General features: G+C 35.8%; 1 protein-coding gene across 1 annotated transcript; it reads right to left on the bottom strand.

Moving 5' to 3' along the window:
- Positions 1-16,767: 16,767 nt before the first annotated feature.
- Positions 16,768-23,806, bottom strand: LOC113513598 (uncharacterized). Its single transcript, XM_052894408.1, has 2 exons — positions 23,559-23,806; positions 16,768-19,572 (listed from the first exon to the last, which is right to left on the bottom strand). The coding sequence occupies exons 1-2, from the start codon at positions 23,565-23,567 to the stop codon at positions 18,673-18,675; spliced, it is 909 nt and encodes a 302-aa protein (XP_052750368.1). The 5' UTR covers positions 23,568-23,806; the 3' UTR covers positions 16,768-18,672.
- Positions 23,807-23,991: the final 185 nt, after the last annotated feature.

The following is a 23,991-nucleotide window of genomic DNA, read 5'->3' as shown; positions in this document are numbered from 1 at the left end:
TGAATAGATATAATTTTCTTTACCCGTATTGAAACAATGCAATTAGAAGTTCAAGTAAAGGAATTATTAGTGGCACTTTTCTTTTATTCCTTTATGTATGGCTGAAATAATAAGGGTTCTTCAAAAAGGGTATATTAAGATTTCTTTAGGGTCAGCAACACGCATGTAATACCCCCAGTGTTGCAGGCGTCCATATGCTACAGTGTCTGTTTACCATCATACAGGCTGTATGCTTGTTTGCCACCATTGTGGTTATAAAAAAAACAATATAGAGAAACGTCGAAATATTTTTATTATCTTCAAAGAGACTTCCTTACAAGATTTTTAAAATCGTTATATTTTAACTGCTTATTTTGTAAACATTTAGATGCGAAATAGAAAGGAGAATAGAGAAGATTCTTCTTTCTTTTTAATCGAGTAAAAAAGGAGGTTTTAAACGTAGTAAGAGTATTGAGAAACGTCAGTTTTTAATTTTACTGTATTTTTTTAACGTAATATCTGTACGAGATATCTATGTCACATTTTTTTTAAACTACTTTTTTTATTTAGCGTAATTACATCCTATACTAATTTTATAATTATTAATAGAGTTAGAAAGTCAGTTTTTGTTTTTATAATAATCATAAATGATTTGAAGTCGATTAAAATGAATTTTGTGTTCCTATTAATCTTTGGTTGTATATATACTCGTAAAGTATGCACTTTGCATACAAAGGATTCAGTTAAAAAAACTTGTAAATTTGTTGGTTATTTATAAAGATTACAACACCTAGGCATTTACAGATTAGCTACAAGGCATTCGTTACGACCGTTACAGATCAATTCACGTTCAACGATAAAACATACCTATTACAGACTAATAGCAGGCGCTGACTGACTACACAGCCAATTGAAAAAAAAATTAAATATAAAATAAATAAAAATGAAAAATTAAGTATAATTAAAATCGGTTCATAATTGGTGAAAATGTCGCGTAACATACAAACGTATAATGTTATTACAAAAGACTCGTTAATACCCAGACTAAACCTAGATAGTCGAGGTTTAAATCGAACCAGTATATAGAATAAATCCGACTATATTGCAAAAAATTACTCAGTACGGAAACCTAATATGGAAGATTGGGGGGAAAGGGATTGTTAGTGATGGAGACTGAGAATCTGATTGCTAGCAATATACCCAACCAGGTCGACCTCCTCGCGGTTCCCCCTGGCAACTATCATGGTTAATTCCTGATGAATTCATCATAATGGGCTAACTGGCCTGTTTTCATTCTCATCTATCACCCTTCACTGGTGCACCGCCAGCGTATCCCGTTAGCGCAGGCGGGGTTACCATACCATTTTCACCCATTAAAAAAAATATATGGAAGATTGTCGTAGGTACTTCTGGTAATAATAGTGGTCAATCATAGAGTGTTAGCCGTCGCACGCATACCAGTACTAATGTCGATAGTTGATTAAACAAAACAATTTTAATCAACTATCGAGAAATATTAAACAACTTAACAAACTAAACTATGTTCTAAATCGAAATGCAGCTAATTACATACTTCTTTCAGTGTTTGCGAATTGATACTCTTTTGTTATTTTTATCATCCAAAATCATATATTTTTTTTTAATGGATGATAATGGAATGGTAACCCCACCCGCGCTATTGTTATACACCGGCGGAGCACCAGTGAAGGATGATAAGTGAGGATGAAGTAGGTCAGTTAGCCCATCGTGACGAATTCAACAAGAATTGTTCACGATGGTTTCCAGGGGGAACCACGTGGAGGTCGACCTAATAAGGCATATTGCTAGCAGTCAAACTCCATTGCTAACAATCCCTTTCCCCCCTCCAAAATCATATTGTCGGAAATAATTCGTTACACACGCTGATTCCATAGATGTAAGGCAAGCTTATCCGTCGTGTGAGCGGATACGGGCGTCTAGCTCATCGTCTCCTTGCTTGTTCTGAGTGTAATGGTCGCAGGACGTGTGCTAATAGATAGATAGATACTCTTTATCGTTTCCTCTAAAAGATTACTATAGTAAACTTATGGTAAATATAAACAATTACAAGAAATAATCACAGTGAGAAAACAATGGTTCCAGACAACCTTTGGATGGAAAGAAGTAATTATAAACTTCTTCATTTTTTTTTGATTGGAGACACGATGAAGATCCTATTTTTTTTTTTTTTGCTGGTCATACTAGTTAATTTGCTTCCATGCTCTGTTCTATTCGATCCAATTTATGATAGACGCTTTATAATCATACATTTTACAATCTTTGTGACGCAGTGGTAAGCATATTTTTTTTACTGGATGATAATGAAATTTTCTAAAAATTATTGTTTTAACTTCTATTGTTCTTATTAAGATCCCTCATATTAATTTTTAATAATATCTTCCATAAACAGACAAGGTCTCGTTACAATTTTATTATATTCGTAAGATAATGCTTTAAAGAAAAAAACTACTTTGATCCGCTATACAGATTCGCTAGATTAAGTGTCAGTAAAGATTTTTTTTTACCTTTTGGCCCACTATAGACAATGCCGCTATGGTCTATTATCTCAAGTCGGTTAAAACAATAGCCAATTATGATGCACCTAGTTGATCTGTGCAGATATCGGTCGGCAGAAGGTCTTGGAACACAATCTGGGCAGTATTATATTTTTTATGTCGTAATTTATTAAGAGAAGGGTAAAGTGTGGGATGCTGTACACCTACTAAGGCAGTATCTATTTAATTTTATTATGAGTGACCTTCTTTGTTTTCTATTTTTACTAAATTTGTTTAGCAACATACGAGTATAATTAATTGGTCTGTGCTCAGAGCGTATGACCAAATATTACGAATACTACGGACCAAATAAGATAGGAATAGTCCATAATATTCTTGTAAACAAAAATAGGAGAGAGAATTGTTGGGAACTGCTTGGAGGTCGAGTTTTTAGTCGAAATCCTCTCTGGAAACCATCGTAACAAATTTTTGATAATTTTGTTACGTAAGCCAACTGTTGTCTGACTACGTCCTCAGTTCCTTACCTGTCGTCACTCGTTGATACCATTCGTATATATATATATATATATATAATATTTTTTTTTATATATATAGAACTTAGAATGGCAAACAAGCCGGCCCACCTGATGGAAAGTGGTAACCGTCGCCTATAGACATGACATCCATGGACATAACAGAGTATACTGTTTCGCCCATGATACCTTGCCATTCCTGAGGACTCACTTCCTCTGATACCATATCCATACCACAGCCATATGCTTCACGGTTGAAACACGAATGGGACAGAGGTACCCAAGCAATCGGAAAAGTCTCCCTCTGGTATACATTATTTGGAAAAAACCCAATATAAATTATATTATATTTGTATAAATTATGATTGCTAAGGGAGCGAATTGGGAAACAGTCGAGCTCCCTTAGTTGATAAATATAAATAAATAAATGCATTTCTTTTTTGGGATATCAAGACATAAACATATATGATTTTTATACTGTTCTCATTTTACAGGGACCCCCTGTAAATGCTTTATTCTTCAACTAGGCTAAGCATTAGGCGGGGCAAGGTCGTGTCAGAACAATTAGGTCGGTTCTTGTAGTGTACGCTAGTATACAATCAAAGAAAGTAAATTAGGTATCTGTACGTTCAATTATTCACATGTACAAGTATCCATGAATTAATCAGTCTCTATTTTAAAATATACTATCGATTGAATTACTAAAACTAACATACTAAGTACCTAACTATATTTTCCTTTCACAAGACAATCTTATCTACTGATATGACTCATATTGTATATCAGTTAACGTTTTGTTTTATTACGATATTTATTTTTAAAACATGTTCATTTTTAAAGACTCATATTAGACTCATTTACTAATGTAAACCTACATAACAAAAATGTAATGCACTTACCTACTATGTTTGTCATTTGCAACAATTCGACGTCAACAGGAATATTTAAGAAGAGTTCTTCGGGGAGAGTACAGTGCTTACGTCAGTCACAGCGTCTCGTCTTTCCGTTTTACAATGGATTTTTATAGTCCAGTTTAATACGATATTTATTTAATATATCTGACGAAGATAATTTAATCAAACATGAAGACATTTACGCTGCGTCATCCTACTAACTGTACCAGAGGGAGACTTTGTACAAAAGTCGATTGCTTGGGTACCTCTGTCCCATTCGTGTTTCAACCGTAAACCAGTTGTGTTTGCATGGCTGTGTTTCGGTTTGAAGGGTGAGATATGGCGTGAATTTACAGGGTACAGAGGAATAACATCTGAGTTCTCGGGAATGGCAACGCATGGGCGGTATCATGGGCGAAACAGTATACTCTGTTATGTCCATGGTACTGCTCATGTCTATAGGCGACGGTTACAACTTTCCATCAGGTGGGCCGTCAGCTTGTTTGCCATTCTAAGTTGTATAAAAAAAAAAAAATCGGAGGGAAACTTTACACAAATTTTGCCTGTATGACTATCTTTGTCACGCTTTTATTTCCATCAAAAAGCAATTATACTTGCATGACTGTTTCGGTTTGAAATTATAGTGCATAGAGAAGCAACGCCTTAGTCTCTCACGCGGTGCCATTCCTGAGGTCTAAGGCAATTACGCGTGATTGTATAATAAAGTCTTTTTTTTATACAACTTAGAATGGCAAACAAGCTGACGATCCACCTGATGGAAAGTGGTAACCGTCGCCTATAGACATGAGCAGTATCATGGACATAACACAGTATACTATAATAAAGTACAAACATTTTTCTTACATTTACACTTACATAGTAGCGGTTTAAATTTTATTTGCTTTTAAGAACCTGAATTACAAATAAATCGATACATTTATTTGTAATTCAGGTTTTGAATTTAATTTATTGTTACTGATTGATTTTTGAACATACTATTATGATTTTATTATTATTAATCGAATTAATAATTAATGTAATGTCAAGTATAATAACTTGTACCTAATCAATAAGGAATTTGCATGCTTGAATTCATTTGAAGTACAAATGTTCACCTTATAGTCTATATAAGGCGAACATTTGTATTTCACAACAAATTAATATTTGCAAAAACAATGTTCTGACAAATAAATCTATCAAAGGAGAATCATTCTCACTTATTGCATTTCTATACGTCAATGTGCAAGCGCACAAATAAACTCGTAATGCCATGACGCGAATTCGAGAAATGCGCGACCGCGCGGCTGCGCGACCCTCCCACGCAATGTTCCTTATGCGTAATACGTAGAATGTTGTTTAACAATTTTAGTAAGTAATAAGTAAATGTATATACATTTTGTTAATTTTTTTTTTCATTTTTCCACAAATTTAAATCTCTAATTTTAGTCACTCTTTAATCCTGCCGTGACCACACCGTGGTGCACTTATGCCTAAATATTGGCAATAAATAGAAATAAATTGAAATAAAATGTATAAAAGTATTATTATTATATTTATAATCGTCTCTTGTTAAGTCTCAAAAATAATTTAAATAAATTTTTATATATATAAAACTGCATTTCAAAGTCCAGGCTTGCTATAAATTATAGCAAGTGTTTATTGGTAGTAAAATATTTTATATGACTGTAATATTTCTTGTAATTGTTTGTATTTATAATAAGTTTATTAATGTAATATTATGGAGGAAACAATAAAGAGTATTTATCTATTTAAGATGAAGCATGCTTACTTATAAAACCGATATAATTTACTATTGACTTCAAGATTCCAAAGTTGTATTTCTCACGGAAGCAGGAAATGTTTCTCTCTTTAGCAGCTCATACTAAGAATGATGACGTGTACCGTTTTGTGCGAGTATGTGGCTTTTCCACGAGGTAAGGATAAAGTCCTACTGTTTCTTGTTTTTTTTTACTTTTTTATAATTTTTCTTATTTTTTTTTTTATTACAAATGTGTCGAATAAACATGCGTCTGACGGTAAACGGTGCTTATGGATGCCTCTAGACAGATATATAAATAGATAAATACTCTTTATTATTTCCTTCATAAGATTACAATGGTAAACTTATTATAAATACAAACAATTACAAAAAAAATTACACTAAGAAAATAATGGCCAGCCTTATCACTAAGAGCGACCTCTTCCAAGCAACCAAAGGAAAAGAGTAGTTATAAACAATTTCACTGGAGGCACAAAATTCCAAACATACATACATATCTGTCACGCCTGTCTCCCATTAGAGTAGGCAGAAACAATGGAACGCCAAATGCTTCGATTCAAACAAAATTCCGTTTGTTTTTTTTAAATACATATAGAGCTAGGAGTGTCACGTGTGCGTGGCCAGCTCGAATTAATTGATAATCATACAAGTAACATACAAGTATGTAAAATTAAATTGGTAGTGACAAGAAAGTATTGCATGATCGTTACCGGCCCACACGATGCTCCGACGGGTGACAGGCTGCCGCTGTCTAATTGCTCTTTATTACACCAATAACTGTCTGTAATTATAAGCAGGAACAATGTACATTCAATTACTGTTTAATATAATTATTGAATTGTGACATTTTATTTTCAAAATGATATCCAGATTGATAGTAGTACATTTTGTACAAAAGTCGATTGCTTGGGTACCTCTGTCCATTCATGTTTCAACCGTAAAGCAGTTGTGTTTGCATGGCTGTGTTTCGATTTGAAGGGTGGGATATGGCGTGAATTTACTGGATACAGAGGAATAACACCTGAGTCCTCAGGAATGACAACGCATGGGGGTATCACGGGCGAAACAGTACTCTGTTATGTCCATGGTACTGCTCATGTCTATAGGCGACGGTTACCACTTTTCATCAGGTGCGCCGTCAGCTTGTTTGCCATGGGTAACAGTCGATCAGCGCCTCTGACTACCCCGTAAGGAACTATAGTCATGTCAGTCATCATCATGTCTAAGTTTTTTTGTACAACAATTTAACTCAACTCGAAGCTGAGTAATAGAGTTAATGATAAATCGATGTTGGAGAAAGCTTGAAATCAGAATATCGTTTGTTTGAATCGATAACGTTTCTCTTTCGTAGTTAAAATTATTGGGATTTCGTGGGTAGAATACCCACGTTTAATTTAAATGACCAAGCCGTCATCCTGAAATGAGAATAAGAAGTTTTGATTAAGCGAAAAGAGTTATTTTAAATTTACTCGTATTTGTCAATCTTCGGTGTAAAATTGTAATACATATTTAAACATAATCCAATTTGTTTAGAAAATAAAAAAAAAATAGCTAAAATCTACAATTCTTTTAAAGCTATATAATCTTTAAGATATTTAAATATATCTACAAGAAAACAGAGGAATGTAAAATTACAGCAACAACAGTACGTGAGTAGTTCCAATTACGTCTATGGCAGCAATAGATATAGGCTGTGTGAGTACCGTCCTTTTGCCTTTCCCGCACAGCGATAGAACTAAAAAAAAGTTCTCTATGCTATTCATGTCAGATACCTTACCATTTGAGTTCGGTCCTGAGTTTCAAAATCGTTTGTAGTGTTAATAACGTGATTTATTCCGATAAATACGTGCATACACGAACGTTTTAAATACATATCAAACATCCTTCGTCTATTTTCTTGTAAAGTTTTTATTATTTATGAAAATAATCGATTTCTTGCACTTGAAAGATAAACATGCAATAATGGACAGTCTTATGGCTAAAATATGTATCTTTCAGACAACTTTAAGATAAAAAAATGTTGTCCCCTCTTGAGTTAGATATTGTATTGATATAATATTTGTCTCAAATGGGGAAACGAATAAGAACTGCATGAGGCGTTTTTGATTTTAATGGATGATAACAGTTTATTATATTATGGATATATTATGGGTATAATGATTTATTATTTATGTAAATATTTATTTTAATTTCCGTTTTGCACTACTACTGCCCACTCACTACTTCCTATGCCACTGTTAGGTTGACTGGAAGAGATCTCTTTTAGAGATAAGTTCGCCTTTGCTAACATTGTTATTAACTTATTGTTGTTACTGTATGTTTTAGTGCAATAAAGAATATATATAATGGAATGGTGCCCCGCCTGTGCTATCAGTATAAACGGGCGGGGCACCAGTGAAGGATGAGAGATGAGGGTGAAGACAAGTCAGTTATCCCATCGTGACGAATTAAACGATAAAAATAGTGACGATGGGGAGAGAGAGAGTTTCCACGGGGAGTCGAATAGAAGTCACCCTAATTTACCTGATTTATTTACTGAGGTACCATTTGTGATGTCCGCGGCGCTGTTGTCTATAGGCAACGATTACTTACCAATAGGTGGGCTGTCCCGTCAGCTTGTTTACTATCAACAGTACGGTATTCGTGTCCAAGAATGTATATTTTATATTCCTCATCGGAGACGATAACGGGACGGTGCACGAAGTGACTCGGATTGCAAATTTTATGCTAAATACGGATCTTGCCGGGCCTTGAGCCGTGTGTTGCGAACTCGCGGACGCCAGTTATCGGATATTTGTGTCAAATAAGTAACAGTGTAAGTGCTGTATTACGCAACCCGATACAGAAATATATTATATATACACATGCATATTCTATAGCTACTTATGTATATAGAATAACTGTATTAAAGCCGATTGAACAATTATGTCTTTTGCCTTCGAATTATTAAGAATGAGAAAAAATACTATTGTCTATTTACGTTCCTTTTTCCGCAAAGTTATACTGATTACCTGCTCCTCAAGCTAGGATACTTTGTAATATGAGAAACTATGTAACAAACATTTGGAGGTACTAACCAAAACACACAGACTCGAGCCGATTTAGAAAACTCCCAACTTTTGTGATTCTTCCCAAGATTGTGAAAAGAATTATTAAAATCGGCTAATATTGGCAAATGGTCATTTCATTTTCTACAAAGTGGACTTTAGTTTGTTTATCGCCTTTTCTTCTTCCCATAGTCCCCTAATTTTTAGTAGTGTAGTGTAGGTAAACATAGAGTATTCCTCTGTTCCATTCGTGTTTCTACCGTCAAGCAATTATGTTTGCATGGCTGTGTTTCGGTTTGAAGGGTGGGATATGGCGTGAATTTACTGGGTACAGAGGAATAACACCTGAGTCCTCGGGAATGGCAACGCATGGGGGGTATCATGGGCGAAACAGTGTACTCTGTTATGTCCATGGTACTGCTCATGTCTATAGGCGACGGTTACCACTTTCCATCAGGTGGGCCGTCTGCTTGTTTGCCATTCTAAGTTGTATATAAAAAAAAGTATGATTGCTTAACTTTTGTTCTATTATCTATACATTATAATGTCATATATATTAGGAATTGATAATGAAACTCTTTTATCCAGTATATCTTATCGATGCTTATCGAACACGATCGCTATCGTGACCACGCCAACTCCAGTGTCATAATTTAGATGCAATTGTGTGATGAAATAAATTAATCAATGCGCCTGACGCTAAGGCGGTGCAATCCGATGACGAAATCTCATTTTGTTATGTCCATTATTACAAATATTTGGAAATATTTCAATATTACGTATATTGGATGATACCCTGCATTCGGGTATCATCATCATATCAGCCTTCAACCGTCCACTGCTGATCATAAGTCTCCCCTTTGAGGGGTTTTGCCAGTAGTTGCCACGCTTGGCAGGTGAAATGGCAACCGCAGTCAGTCTTTAGAGATATTTTAAGAGAGACGCTACTGCCTACACATTATGAAAACCCATAATCGATCGGATTCGAATTCACGTCTTTATCGTGATCGTGGCACTGTCTACGTGTCCATGCACCGGCTACCACTTTCCATCGGATGGGTCATAAGTTTCCTTGTTATTCAGTGTTGTAAAAAAAAAAAAAAAAAAACAAAATATAAACTGGAAAGGACATTTGTGCAAAACAATTGCATCTTCTCTGCACAGGATTCGGGGGAGCGCAGACATCACCCTGGAAGAAATTGTGAAGAAGTGATACTTTTTTCTTATTGATTTCTAAAACGTTAATAATATTTTTTTTTATGAAATGATAATTAAATGATAGTCTGCGCTATCAGTAAACGCTGGCGGGGCACCAGTGAGGGATAATAGGTGAGAATGAAAGCAGGTCAGTTAGCCCATCGTGATAAATTCCACAAGGTTTAACCACGATGGTTTCCAGGGGGAACCGCGTGGAGGTCGACCTGATAGGGTATACTGCTAGTAATAGAGCTGATAATCCCCATTACTAACAATCCCTTTTCCCTTTAATATTACTCATTAAGACGGAGTGTATAAGAGGAACAACAATTGTTTTTTTAAAAAGATCAATTGGTCCTTTGCGAACACATGAAAGGGAACAAGTACAAGGTACCTAAATATATTAAAAACAGATTTTTGAGATGAATGAGATGATGATTGTCTTGCTAAAAATGTTAAGTGACAATTTATATAAACACAGACAGATGTAGAAAAATCTCGCAACTTCCTATCTGAAATTATTTTACAAAAAGAAACACAGCATCGCTGCTTTATGGTGCAATGTGTGTTTCAAATTACGATTGAATAAATAAATACCAACATATAAATAAAAGTGCTAACAGTTTAAAAGAATAGCAAATTGTTAAAAATATAGCAATTGCTATTTCACTGAAAAAATAGGTTAGCTGTACATACGTATATATAATATCGCATATACATAAATGTTTGTAAATTACTACACAATAAGCAATTAGTATCTAACTAAAGTTCAGCTGCAGTTAGTCGAAACAGTTTGGCTATACAGTATACAGTATGCAAATGCAGTAGGATGGAAACAAATTTAACTAAATTTGTTTAAGTTTCAATGACCTAAAGAGTTAATGTAGCTATTACACAATCATATCTTGGAATATAACAATTATTAACCGACTTATACTGTTATATTACACAGAACGTTATGGAGACAAGAGTGCTCAAGTGGCGGGACCGTCGACCGGAGCTCCAAGGCGAACCGGTGCGACTGCGAACTTGACATTCAGCGCAGCACCTATTATAGTTGCATGTAGTTGACACACTCCAACTAAGGACATCTCTCCACCTTGTAATTTATTATAGTGATATCATATAACAAATGTTACACATTACTTGCGTAAATTACTTGAGAGTCTTTATATAAAAGTCTTTTGCTTGGGCACCTCTGTACCATTCGTGTTTCTACCGTAAAGCAGTTGTGTTTGCATGGCTGTGTTTCGGTTTAATAGGTGGGATACAGCAGTGAATTTACAGGGTGCAGAGGAATAACACCTGAGCCCTCAGGATTGGCTACGCATGGAGGGTATCATGGACGAAATATACTCTGTTATGTCCATGGTACTGCTCATGTCTATAGGCAACGGTTACCACTTTACATCGGATGGGCCGTCAGCTTGTTCGCCATTCTAAGTTGCATAAAAAACAAACTTATTGCCAACGACGATGGTCAATCTCGGTCAATATGATTAACTGACAGACATAACTGAGACGGCGTAATTACTGATTTATCTGAGTAAATAGTGCAAAAAAAGTAGGTATTTGTTCTCACAAATGTCTTTTTAAGCACTATTGACAAAGTTAAGACAAAATGTTTTATTGCGTTCAATTATTTATAAAGAAATAATATATTTTAACTAGAATACCCTGTTTTTTTTTAAATGTGGACTACACTATATTACGCTTTGCTTTTACTGGCTGATATTTTGCAAATCAATATGAGGTTTTCATGTAAACGTAAATAAATTTTGATATTAACGAAGTATTACTATACTTCTGAGTCCTCAGATGAGACATGGGGGTATCATGGGCGAAACAGTATACTCTGTTATGTTATGTCCATGGTACTGCTCATGTTTATAGGCGACGGTTACCACTTTCCATCAGGTGGGCCGTCAGCTTGTTTGCCATTCTAAGTTGTATAAAAAAAAACTTCCTGTAGTGACAGGATAAGAATAGTTTTTTTTTTTAAGTTTTCTGCATCATTAGGTCATTTTTCTTAGGGAACAGCTGCTCCCGAAACGTAGAAGCCTTAGTTGCATTGCTATTAGAATCCGCATATCGTTAGGATATTGTAAGAAGTAACAAAGGGAATAAAGCATGATTTGCCAGGCAAGAAAGAGTTAAAAATACAAGCATATATATATATTTAGCCGCCTGTCTAGTGCCATGGTAATCATAGGCTATGATATCCACAACTGATACAGAGAGAAACTTGTGTCCGTTACGTTAATATGTTATTACGACATGGTACTGAATTTAGGAATTTAAAGACCGATTCCAAACTTTGCCATCAGAAAATTGATTGTAATAATATATAATGTGCTTGTAGTTAGCTTCCTATAACGCCACACTGTACAATAGTTTACTATAAGACTTAATGACATTAGATTACCGACCTATCAAGCGATAATAATTGAAGCCTACGGCCTAAAACCAATTTCTCTACAAATATGCTGCTAAATAGTACTTATCAATGAAATTTCAATTTAAAGGCCGTGTTATTATAGTGATTAAATTACTTTTTATATTTTTTCGTGTTTCTGCCGTGAAATAGTTGTGTTTGCATGGCTGTGTTTCGGTTTGAAGGGTGGGATATGGCAGTGAAATAATAGGGTACAGAAGGATAACACCTTAATTCTCAGGAATGGCAACGCATGAAGGGTATCATAGGCGATATAGAATGTTATGTCTGTTTGTTATGTCTATGGTACTGTACATGTCTATGGGCGACGAATACAACTTTCATCAAGTAGGCCCTCAGCTTGTTTGCCATTCTAAATTGCATAAAAAAGCATCCAAATAAAGGTTATGCAGTCATTTTTTTTTATAATAAGGCAATATCAATAGGCAAGTAATACAATCACACTAATTGTAAATTTTGGTATGGTAGGCAGAAAGGGCCTGCTAAAATCGGTAAAACACACACACACACACGCACATACGCAAAAAAATTGCGATAATTAATGGTGACAAAAATAATATGTGAGCAATAAAATAGTACCGACACATGGTTGTAATTAAAAAAAGAATGATCAAAATCGTTCTTAGTTTTGGTTAAATTTTTAGTATATTTAATTATATTCCAGAAACCACAACCTATTAATGATATAAAGATATTATTGCAGGTTATAGATATTAGGAAATCGAATGTAATAGTAGAAAAAAAAAGGTTTTAACTAATACAATACTGCGTTAAATTTTATTTTTAAACATATTTCCAGTATCTAATAATGAGATTTGTCACAGTACAGTACTCAATGGTCGCGTACTTCGCCGTTTCAGAGATGTTTCCTCCCACGAACACTCAGATTGTGGAAATGAGCTCCCTGCCGTTTTTTTCCCAAGAGACTACAGCATGGGGTTCTTCAAAAGGGGAGTAAAGAGGTTTCTTCAGGGTCGGCAACGCACGCGTCATACCTCTGGTATTGCAGGTGTTCATAGGCTACGGTAACCACTTACCGTCAGGTGGGCCGTATGCTTGTTTGCCACCACAGTGGTATAAAAAAAAAAAGCACGCGTAAATATGGCAATAATTTAAAATAGCATTGTCTCAGTTATTGTATATTATAATATCAATGCGGAATTATGTCCGCAATCCGCAGTCCAGTTATGCAGCGTAGGAACAATGGCCCGCCACCGGTTTCGAAACACCCATTGACGGGTCCACAATGGCCGGTTTGCGAACTATTATCACGCTGCTGATGCAATTATATTGTCTAATAAACACTTTACGAGCATCACAATAATCAATAATAGGATTACAGTCATTATTTTATGGAAAGTCATTGTATTAATTACGAATTGATCGTGAGAAGTCGTTCGCCTTTAATGTTTTGGTCGTAAGAAAATTATATCATTTTGCAAATTTTTTAACCTGTATTCGGTGACTATACTCGCGTTAATTACGACATTTTTTTTGTTTATTTTCATATATTATTTTATATGTTTATTATATATGACAATATCAAATATTGCTTCATTTTCCCCCTATTCAATAATGCACCGCCTACTTATTTCTCGGTTTGCACAATGGTTGACTGGTAGAGAACACCGTCCGGTGTTAAGTCCGCCATATGTACATAGAATTTTACTGTGCATTAATGTTTAAATAAATAAATATATGTAAATTTCCTCATTTGAAACATGAGAGATGCTCCTCGTGTTGCAAGCTCTTAGGCAGGACTGCGTTAATCGTTTACCATCAGTCGGAATTTATATTCGATTACCAGCCTTGTTGTATAAAATATTTATTTATACATATATAGCAAAAATTACGAGGAAGTTCCTTTTTTAAATTATTCAAAAATCATGTTACTACCTTCATAAATCACACCTAACAAGGCGATAAAACATAAACATACTGCGAGATTCGTTAAGAAGTCACTGTTGAGACTTCAGATAGCAACCCCCACGATTTGTTAGTTTAAAAGATAACGTGATAAAATGGTGCCTGCATAGGGTCATAAATTAATAAACTCTGACATACGGCAGTGAAATTACTGAGTGCTGGCTTATAACATGTTAAACATCAGGAATAGCATGACATGACGAGTATCATAGGTGTCACAGTATATTCTGTGACGTTTGTGGTGCTGGTTGTATCTATACACCGTTTACTACTTTTCAGTGAGCTATCACTATGTTTATACACCAATGTATGTATAAAATATATATCCGTGTAGTTCCGGCATAAAATAGAACACCCCTTCTTTTCCCGTAGGCGCCGTGGGAACCGACTAAGGGAAGACGAGGGATGGACAGCAGCGTCTTTCTTAAAATATCTCTAAAACCTAGTTATAGTTGCCAATCTGCCTGCCAAGCGTGGCAAAACCCCCTAAGGGGGAGGCTTATGTTCAGCAGTGGACGTTTAAAGGCTGATGTATGTATGAAAGGAAATATAAAATAAAACCTTATACTAAGCCGCCCACCGTGATACTGGGCTATATTCTATGTATCTTTTGAAATGGCTACTAGAGGGAGATTTTGTACAAAAGTCGATTGCTTGTGATTGACCTCTGTCCCATTCGTGTTTCAACCGTGAAGCAGTTGTGTTTGCATGGCTGTGTTTCGGTTTGAAGGGTGGGATATGGCGTGAATTTACAGGGTACAGAGGAATAACATCTGAGTTCCTAGGAATGGCAACGCATGGCGGGTATCATGGGCGAAACAGTATACTCTGTTATGTCCATGGTACTGTTCAAGTCTATAGGCGACGGTTACCACTTTCCATCAGATGGGCCGTCAGCTTGTTTGCCATTCTAAGTTGTATAAAAAAAGGCTCCTGTGTCCAGCGATGGGATTTAATATGGTGAAAATGAACGTGCATTTGTTAATCCCGTTATTGTAAACGTCTCACGATTTTGTGTTTTATTTTAATTTTATTTTATGTCATTCATGATTTTTACAGTTAGCTACAGTTTAATGTATGTAAAAGCCACATTCACCGGAAATCGTGAGTAAAAAACATATTATAATTATTATAGGTACAATAAATATCAAGTTATCAGATATCGGTGCGGTTATTTATCGAATGTGCTGGTATTTCATATAAGTAATTAACCACGTGTCTGCATACGTGTTGCCTAAATACCCAGATATCAGATGTTTGCGATATTATTTTATATATTTATTCTTACAATATGGAGTCCTTATTTATTTTGTACAATAACTAATCAAATTCGATGATACAGACAGAATAAAGTACGTGTATGTAAATTTTTATATGATTTTAAAAGGACGTGTAACGTCAAAAACATGGTTTTCAGTAAAAAAATATTTCATTTTTGTTTATAATCTAAGATAGTAAAGGAATTATAATAAAAAGTTTTATATGACGGTATAGTATTGTTTTTTTTTTATAATAATTATATTCCACGTTGTCTATGACATAAATTAAGAGCGTCCACAAGAAAGTGACGCAACGTCGCAATCACATTTCAATTTCACATTACATTTTGCCATCAAAACAAAAATTTTTATTGATAACGTAATAAGAATACTATTGCATGATTAATCATTTAGTTTACGCTAATTTTAGTAACTTTTTTTACCACTCAGATGGCAAACAAGCACATGGGTCACCTGATGGTAAGCGGTTACCGTAGCCTATGAACGCCTGCAATACCAGGGGCATTACGCGCGCGTTGCCGACCCTGAAGAAACCGCTTTACCCCTTTTTTGCACTGCTAAAATAATCAGTCAAAACATTGAAAAACGTTAAATTGTTTCTGATATTTGACAGACAATTGCAACATTGCTACACTTCGATAAGTAAGTCATGAACATTCTTAATAAATCGAGGGTTAAGGAAAAAAAATTATGGCAGAATGATAAGACGTACCCAATGGCGTTGATATAAGTTTAATATGGATCTCACTTCTGACGTTTACCCCCCAGTTTTCCAGGGGGACCATTGGTAGAGACAAGTGGAGCTGGCCTAAATTTTAATCTACCTAACTCGTTCTTTGTTTAGTACAGGCAGTTTTGCCAAATACAATTTTTAAATTGAACATTTGACCGAATTTGTTTGTTGAACAAAGGTCACTGCATCTAAACACTACCACAAATATATAAAAATTAGTATAATCAACAAGGTGTCTTATCAGAATGATTAATGTAAAATAACCTATCTGTATTTCTACATAATATAATGTTATATACCTATGTATATATAAGTTAGTAAAAACATTTGATATATAAATGGATGGCTCTGTATTTAACATATAAGACACTTTTTATTCTAAATTCACACGGGTCGTAATTGTTTGAAATCTGAAATAAAATAACTTCGAATACTCAAATCTGATTGTATTTCATTTATTGCGTAAATCTTAAATAATTTAACATCTCATTTACTAGGCATCGGCATACAGTAAGTAAACTCCTGTATTCTAAGTACATAATATAGATATAATATATATAGATTTCCATTTTAAATATTACAAAATGTTACATAACAATATTTTAAGGCAAATTCATATCACAATATTTATTTGAAAGTATGTAATACATTAGGCAAACATGTATATGTATAATATAATATGTAAGTAAATAGGAATGTTACTCAGTCCCTGCCCCGGTACGTTAAGTCCCATCAAAATAAATTAGTTAAATTTTACGAACCTCCTGGCACTTTTAGATAAAAACAAACTTAAACACGTAGGTAAAAAATATTGCAACAATTAACACTATCAATCTCAATAATTAATGTAAAAATTTCTCTATCTCTATTTAATATTAAATTAATTTGACTAATATATTATTACGATACGTAAGTGGTGGAACGCATTCACTATCAAAAACAGTTCATGACAAACGATTGTTGTAATGAGTAACATCTTTATATATACCATATATATTTGTCATTATTTTGCTAATTTCTAAATGTAGGTACAAATCTAAGAAAAGGCACAATTCGTTTGACATGTGTAGTGTTAGCTGATACATCTATACTTGCATAGTTGCCACTTTTATTCACAATTGAAGTACAATCGTTAAGTACATGATTATCACCTTTAAGATCCGAATCCAGCGAGGTAAACCTTTCCAGCACCCTGCCCTAACGCGCAGCGTTCCACGATTATATCATTCAACATTCATCACAGTGAATAGCTAATTACATAAACATTACGTGAAAGTATTATTTAGGATAGAAATTAATTTTATTACTTGCGTATTTATAAACATTAGTCACGAGGCGTAAAACGCTACCTATGAAGGAAAGTGTACTGTGAATACATACTCGAATATAAATGCTCTAAATTCAAATCACGACCCTTGATTTAACATAATGTGTCTATTTATATAGAATATATTACATAACCGTCTTCGTATATAATAGGCACAGTGAAAAACAACAACAGAACAGCAAAGTAAGTTCATGGCCTTATAGTAAACCCTCGCTAGTCATAGGGAAGGCAGAAACTGTACGTGACACGATTGTGATCATACTACAACACGGCAGTGAGCGCTGATGTCGATTCCTTTATCTCTTTTTTGTACTCTAATATTGAATATTGTGCATTTTCTCACAATACCGAGAAAAAGCTACATTTTTGCAATAACATAATAAGTGTGATATGCACGGGCCCGCTCAGTGCCGTATTGCTTCGGGAAAGCGGCGCTCCCATAAAATAAAAAAATAAAACAGTTTTTCAGTAGCGTAGAGTACGCGCTAAACAATAGGAAGAAACTATTTTACTCACACTTGGGAGACGAGTTCGCATCATGTATCGACCGCTTTCCAACAGCGTGCATGCACAAGATAATTGCTGTTACGGATAACCATCATTTGCATTGTTCACAATCTGGAGAAAATTAATTGCTCCACAACCGATCAGCCGACGAAAGAAATCGATCGGTAAAACCTAGCGCGCCGAGGCGTTCGATTAATTTCAACGTTTGCGCAACGATACTACGCAGATGTTTCGGGTGTGACAGTCTGTAAAACGAGCCGAGGGTGCACTCACTTTGCAGCCTACATCTACTACATTAGCTACCTACCTACCACAAATATCGTATTTCTCACGTAACATACCGAATACGGCGACACTTATTCGGCCTTGCACTCGATACACTTCGTAACTGATGCATAATGTTGATAACCATGTTGGTAATCGTCCACAGAAACTTATTTGGCGTTACACGCCTAAATAACACAATTTAACCCACAAGCCTTCTATTTTAAACACATACTATTTAAGCCGCTCCGGCCTCTTGCTTTTGTTGAATAATCGACTCCCACTGCGCGATAAGGCGCGTGGAACTAGGAGCGAGGAATTCTTGACCCGGCTCGATGTCGCAGAGTTCGGCCAACGATTTCGCCGGCTTCAGACTGCCTAAAGAATCATGGCCCGAGCTATTCCTCGACGGTGATGGTGATCGTACCTCCTCGTTGAGTGCTTCATACAGCTCTCCTATCGACTTTGTTGCTTTAAGTTTACCTGGCAACGGAATGTCGTCATCGTCTGATTCCGAACTGGTCTCGTTATCACTCAACTCGAGGTCGAAAGGTTTATGTTTCTTCCTCATGCGTTTTAATTCATGTTCTCTGTCCTTCATTTCCTTCAATTCTTTTTGAATCTTCTCCTCGACGGGCACGTAACCTTTCCTAATAGGTTTTTCTGGTGTTCGTGTTATAGCAACTGGAGGTATTGCTGGAGATATAATTGGAGTAATAGGTACGGGATTAATGAAAACTGGTGACGTTCTGTTGACAGTCGGCGTCGTCGGTATTACGGGAGAGCTGACCGGCATTTTACCTTTATTGGCAATAAACCGCTGCATGATGCCTTTGGTGCCAGTCTGCGGTGTAAACCGCCTCGTGTAACCATTAGTGGTAAAGATGGAAGTTACCGGTGGTGTCGGGGGTCCTATAGGACCCAAGAGATGGGAGGTAGATACCGCTCTATTCAGAGTCCTTGGCGATTTATTTTCAACGTCCCCATTGACGTGGCCGTTTTGGTGGTTAACATCTATGGTAGATTCTGATAGCAGTCTGTTTATTCTAAAGTGACCTTCTTTAAATTCTTTCTCCCTCTCCGTCACTTCTATAATTTCTCTCTGGATCCTCGAGAGGGGATCTTCTTTCAGCATTGACTGAAACAGACGAAATTATTGGTTGTTATTATAATCAAATTGCAATTTAGTGGTAATTCTATTTTTCTGAAAATTATGTCATCAAATTTGAAATATTATACGTAGCTATAATACAACAGAAGATTACGCTAAAATGAAAACTTAGGATTTCTTATTTACTACAATATAGAAAAATTTCCACGCGCCTAAAGCAACTAAAAATAAATAGCTTAATTAACTTATAAAATAGAAAAATGAAGTAAAAATGTTTTTTGATATTATAGATTTTACTATTTTCTCCTCGAAAGGGTGACTTATTACATTGTTTATAAAGATATTTCGATATATATTAGAATTTTGCAGTATATAATATCTACGAGTCGTAACTATATTTCGATTTGAAAGGTAAGATATGGCAGTAAAAATACAGAAGGCAAGAAGTAGAACACCATGGTCCTTCATTGACAAATATTCACAATTGCAATTAATAAAGTGTTACGTTACAGCAATTTGAAGTATGTTAGGCATGAATCTAGAACATGCTGTGAGCTAATAGCTGTACATTTCATCGAGGAGGTCATATACACGACATCTTAACGAGAAACTGCTGCTGTACACGGACAAAACATGCGTTACGACCTGAGATAGGCAGCGGTTACCACTTTCCATTGAATACACCGTGCTTGGTTGCCACTCCAAATCGTATATTCCTATTGGCAATGCTTGTAGAGAATAACTGATTATTTTTCTACCTGTTCACAGTAGTTCTACGATAAGTGACTCTAATTGTAACGTCACTCTAGCCGTATGCTGTTTACCATTTAGTTTCGCTTCGTGACAAAGTTTGAGTCACCAAAACAGCTGTGATTGCGTAGTTGTGTTTCATTTTAAAAAATGGGACATTACAGTGAAATTACTGAATACGGAGCCATAACATGTTAGTCTTTAGTTGTGAGAACATGTAAGGAACAACTACTACACACATATTAGGGGCACCATGGAAATTAAGGACCCTTCAAAGATATCCATGTTTATAAGCGATAGTTTCCAATTTTGAAGTGGGCTGTCCGCCTGCTATAGATTAGAAAAGAAAGCAATTTACACTTGTACCCACTCTCTTGAACCGTACTCATATACTGTATACATGCGACGTTCCGTATGGGTACAGTCAGAGAGAATCATAAAGGACTCGAACCTTGTGTAAAAATTTTTATGCGTAATAAAAAATGTAACCATGTTTTATTATGCAATACCTAGTGTTTAGTACCATTTTTAGTATCTACTGGTACTGATCCTATGTAATGGACCTTATATTCAGATAATTATATTAAAATTTGAGTTTATTTTACGTAATTTAGAATGGCAAACAAGCTGACAGCCCACCTGATGGGAATTTATAATTGTCGCTTATAAATATGAACAGTACCATGCATGTTACAGAGTATACCGTGTCGCATATGATACCCATCATACCTTACTATTCCTGGGGACTAATGAGTTATGCCTTTGTACCCTATATTTTCACTGCCATGTCAAATTGAAATACAGTCATACAAATACAAATATAGAAACACAAATGGGACACAGGTACTCAATTACAGGTAACAATTGAATCTAAATTATATAAAAAAAATCTGACTAGTATTCGGAAAATATGAACAACTACATTAAATTGCATTAAAATTTAATGTAGTTTAAAATAAAACATATGGAAATAAAAAAAAATCGTTAAAATCATTAAATAAATTTGGATATTAATTAGAATTTAATTACATTGATGAAATTGAATTAATTATTGAAATCTTTATGAAAATTTAAGGATCGGCGCCCTCCTCGCTTCAAATTGCTGTGTCCGACAAGGTCTACGATGTACTGTATCAATTATTAACATCTTCCATAATAATATTGTAGAATGCAATAAATAAATTGAATTAAAAAAAATATAAAGAATATCTATCAATGATTACACAGGTCATGGACAAACAGTTATCCCTAACGCATGTATTTACCATACATAGATGATAAAATCGGTATTGCTGCTTCATGCCAGAAATAGCAACCTATTTAGGCCAGTATTTAAGTGTACCACTTTACAAACTGCTTATGTAAGACTGGTAATAAATATATGGAATGTATTAGTTTAATAGGATTATCAGTGCGTATTCTAGTGTAGTGTAAAATAAACACTAAAATATGAATACTGACACCTAATACTTACGGAATCGAAATATAGTTCTACTATACAAATTACTTATACTGTGGTTCTACTTTTCTAGCCTTATGATTCAAGTTAAACTGTCAGAGCTATAGAATCTGGTGTGGATATCCACAAATGTAACCAATACAGCTCGAAGAATAGGGGGTATGGGATTGTTAGTAATGCACACTTTCTTTTTAATGGATGATAATGGAATGGTAACCCCATTCGCGCTATCGGTATACACCGGCGCAGCACCAATGAAGGATGAAAAGTGAGTATGAAGCAGGTCAGTTAGCCCATCGTGACGAATTCAACAAGAATTGTTCACGATGGTTTCCAGGGGGAACCACGTGGAGGTCGACATAATAGGGCATACTGCTTGCAATGGGTCTGTCAAACTTCATTGCTAACAATCCCTTCCCCCCAGTAATGTAGACTAGCCATTCCATTGCTTGCAATATACCCTGTCCGGTTGATCTCCACGCGGTTCCCTCTGGGAACCATTGTGCTGAATCGTAGGTGTATTTACACGATAGGCAGGCCATACTTTTTATCCTCACCTATCATCCATCACTGGTGTCCCGCCAACCTATACCAGTAGCACAGACGGTAACGCCGTCCATTATCATCCATTAAAAAAAGGTCCGAAAAATATGTAAACTTAAATACTCGTAATAATTGACAATAACTGACGGAGATTCTTGAGAGACGACTCTCCACTAAGTACATATATGGAGCATTGAACTCCAGTTGGAGTATTAAGTAATATAAGTTATTTGGCTGCCTGCCTTACCTATTTCTGCCACCAGACAGCTGACTTACAAGTATTCCGGTTCTTCTGGTATTCCGGTTTAAAAGGTGACATATTGTCAAGGGAAATTAAAGGGTATAAATAAGTATCTAGTGTATTTAAAAATTTTGATGTCACGAGGGTCAAATTACGAATGATGTATTTGGTGTTGTGTTCACGTGTTAAGGTAACAATAGCCGCTTAACATTAGGCTGATCGTATGCTTCATTGCTATTCACTACCTCTTCTATAAAAGATGTAAATTATGCTTATGGAAGACAACTAGTAGACCAATCTGATTAAAATTAGGTAAGTAATATTAAAAATTGGATAATAAATAGATAGGTAATAACTTACTAGATACCTACTTGTTTTAGTATTGTGAATCTACCCTTCTAGATATTAAATATATCTGTGTAGGTAACATAGATAGGGCTCGATTATAATTGTAGCAAAGATTAAAACTATTATAAGGTATGATTCCAATAAGGTTGGTTTTAACTTTGTTAATTCCTATTAGGTTCCTATCTAATAATGACCGAGATAAGGCAGATAGCCTATTATTGCAGGAACGTTCGATAGAATAGGAACAAACAGAAAAACAATATCGAAGATAATAACTATCGACTATTGTTATCAGATGTAGGTATAACAGTATACCGCTAATCTCGTGTCCATTTAACGATGCGGCCGATCGAACCTCTATTTGGGGCCTCTTGAGCTTTCTACAGAGCACCTCGGCATACATTTCCAAACTCGCACCATTATTCTCGCGTACGAAAGTGCTAATTAATCCGGAGATTCGTGAATGGCGCCGACCCGCGGCGCGGTCAGACGCCACCGCAGCCGCACTGCGAGAATCGGCCAACTGTATCCTATGCCGACGACCTACGAACTCGGCGGCACAACCACAGGACCAAGCGCGAGCCTCCGTCTGCCCGGCAAACTGGAGCACGGTCGCGCGTTCGCATTCCGGCCAAATAAATCCAAGCGGATAATAAAACGAACGGTACTCACTTCGCCCATACTGGAAACACGAAGAACAATCCGATATCCGAAAAGGAAGGAAGTAACAGTGAAGCACACACGAAGAACTGTTTCACGGTTTGGACATGACGACACTGACACCTGCCACGGTTGTGGAACGATTGTGCGAGCGTGACGAGACGTCCGCTGCGGCGAACGATCGCGGGCTAACGTCCTCAGCACTGTACTATAGACGCGACGTACACTCGCGAGTCGCGGCCGCGTATCGCTCACCTCACCTCGCTCGCCTAATTGGCGCGAGAGTGAGACAGCCTCATTACAATATTGTTACCTATAGAAAAGAGAAAGGAGCATAACACCTCACCTGGTGCAGCTTTATCGACGGCGTGCTGCTTTGTCTGTGGCGGACAGACGCGCGCTTTTGAAACTATAGCCGGCGAGGATTTCCGCGCCGTTGATTTTG

Source organism: Galleria mellonella, unplaced genomic scaffold (assembly GCF_026898425.1).
Source record: "Galleria mellonella isolate WM207_F2 unplaced genomic scaffold, CSIRO_AGI_GalMel_v1 utg21, whole genome shotgun sequence".
Classification (NCBI taxonomy): Eukaryota; Metazoa; Arthropoda; class Insecta; order Lepidoptera; family Pyralidae; genus Galleria; species Galleria mellonella.
This window is presented reverse-complemented; position numbering and strand designations above follow the sequence as displayed.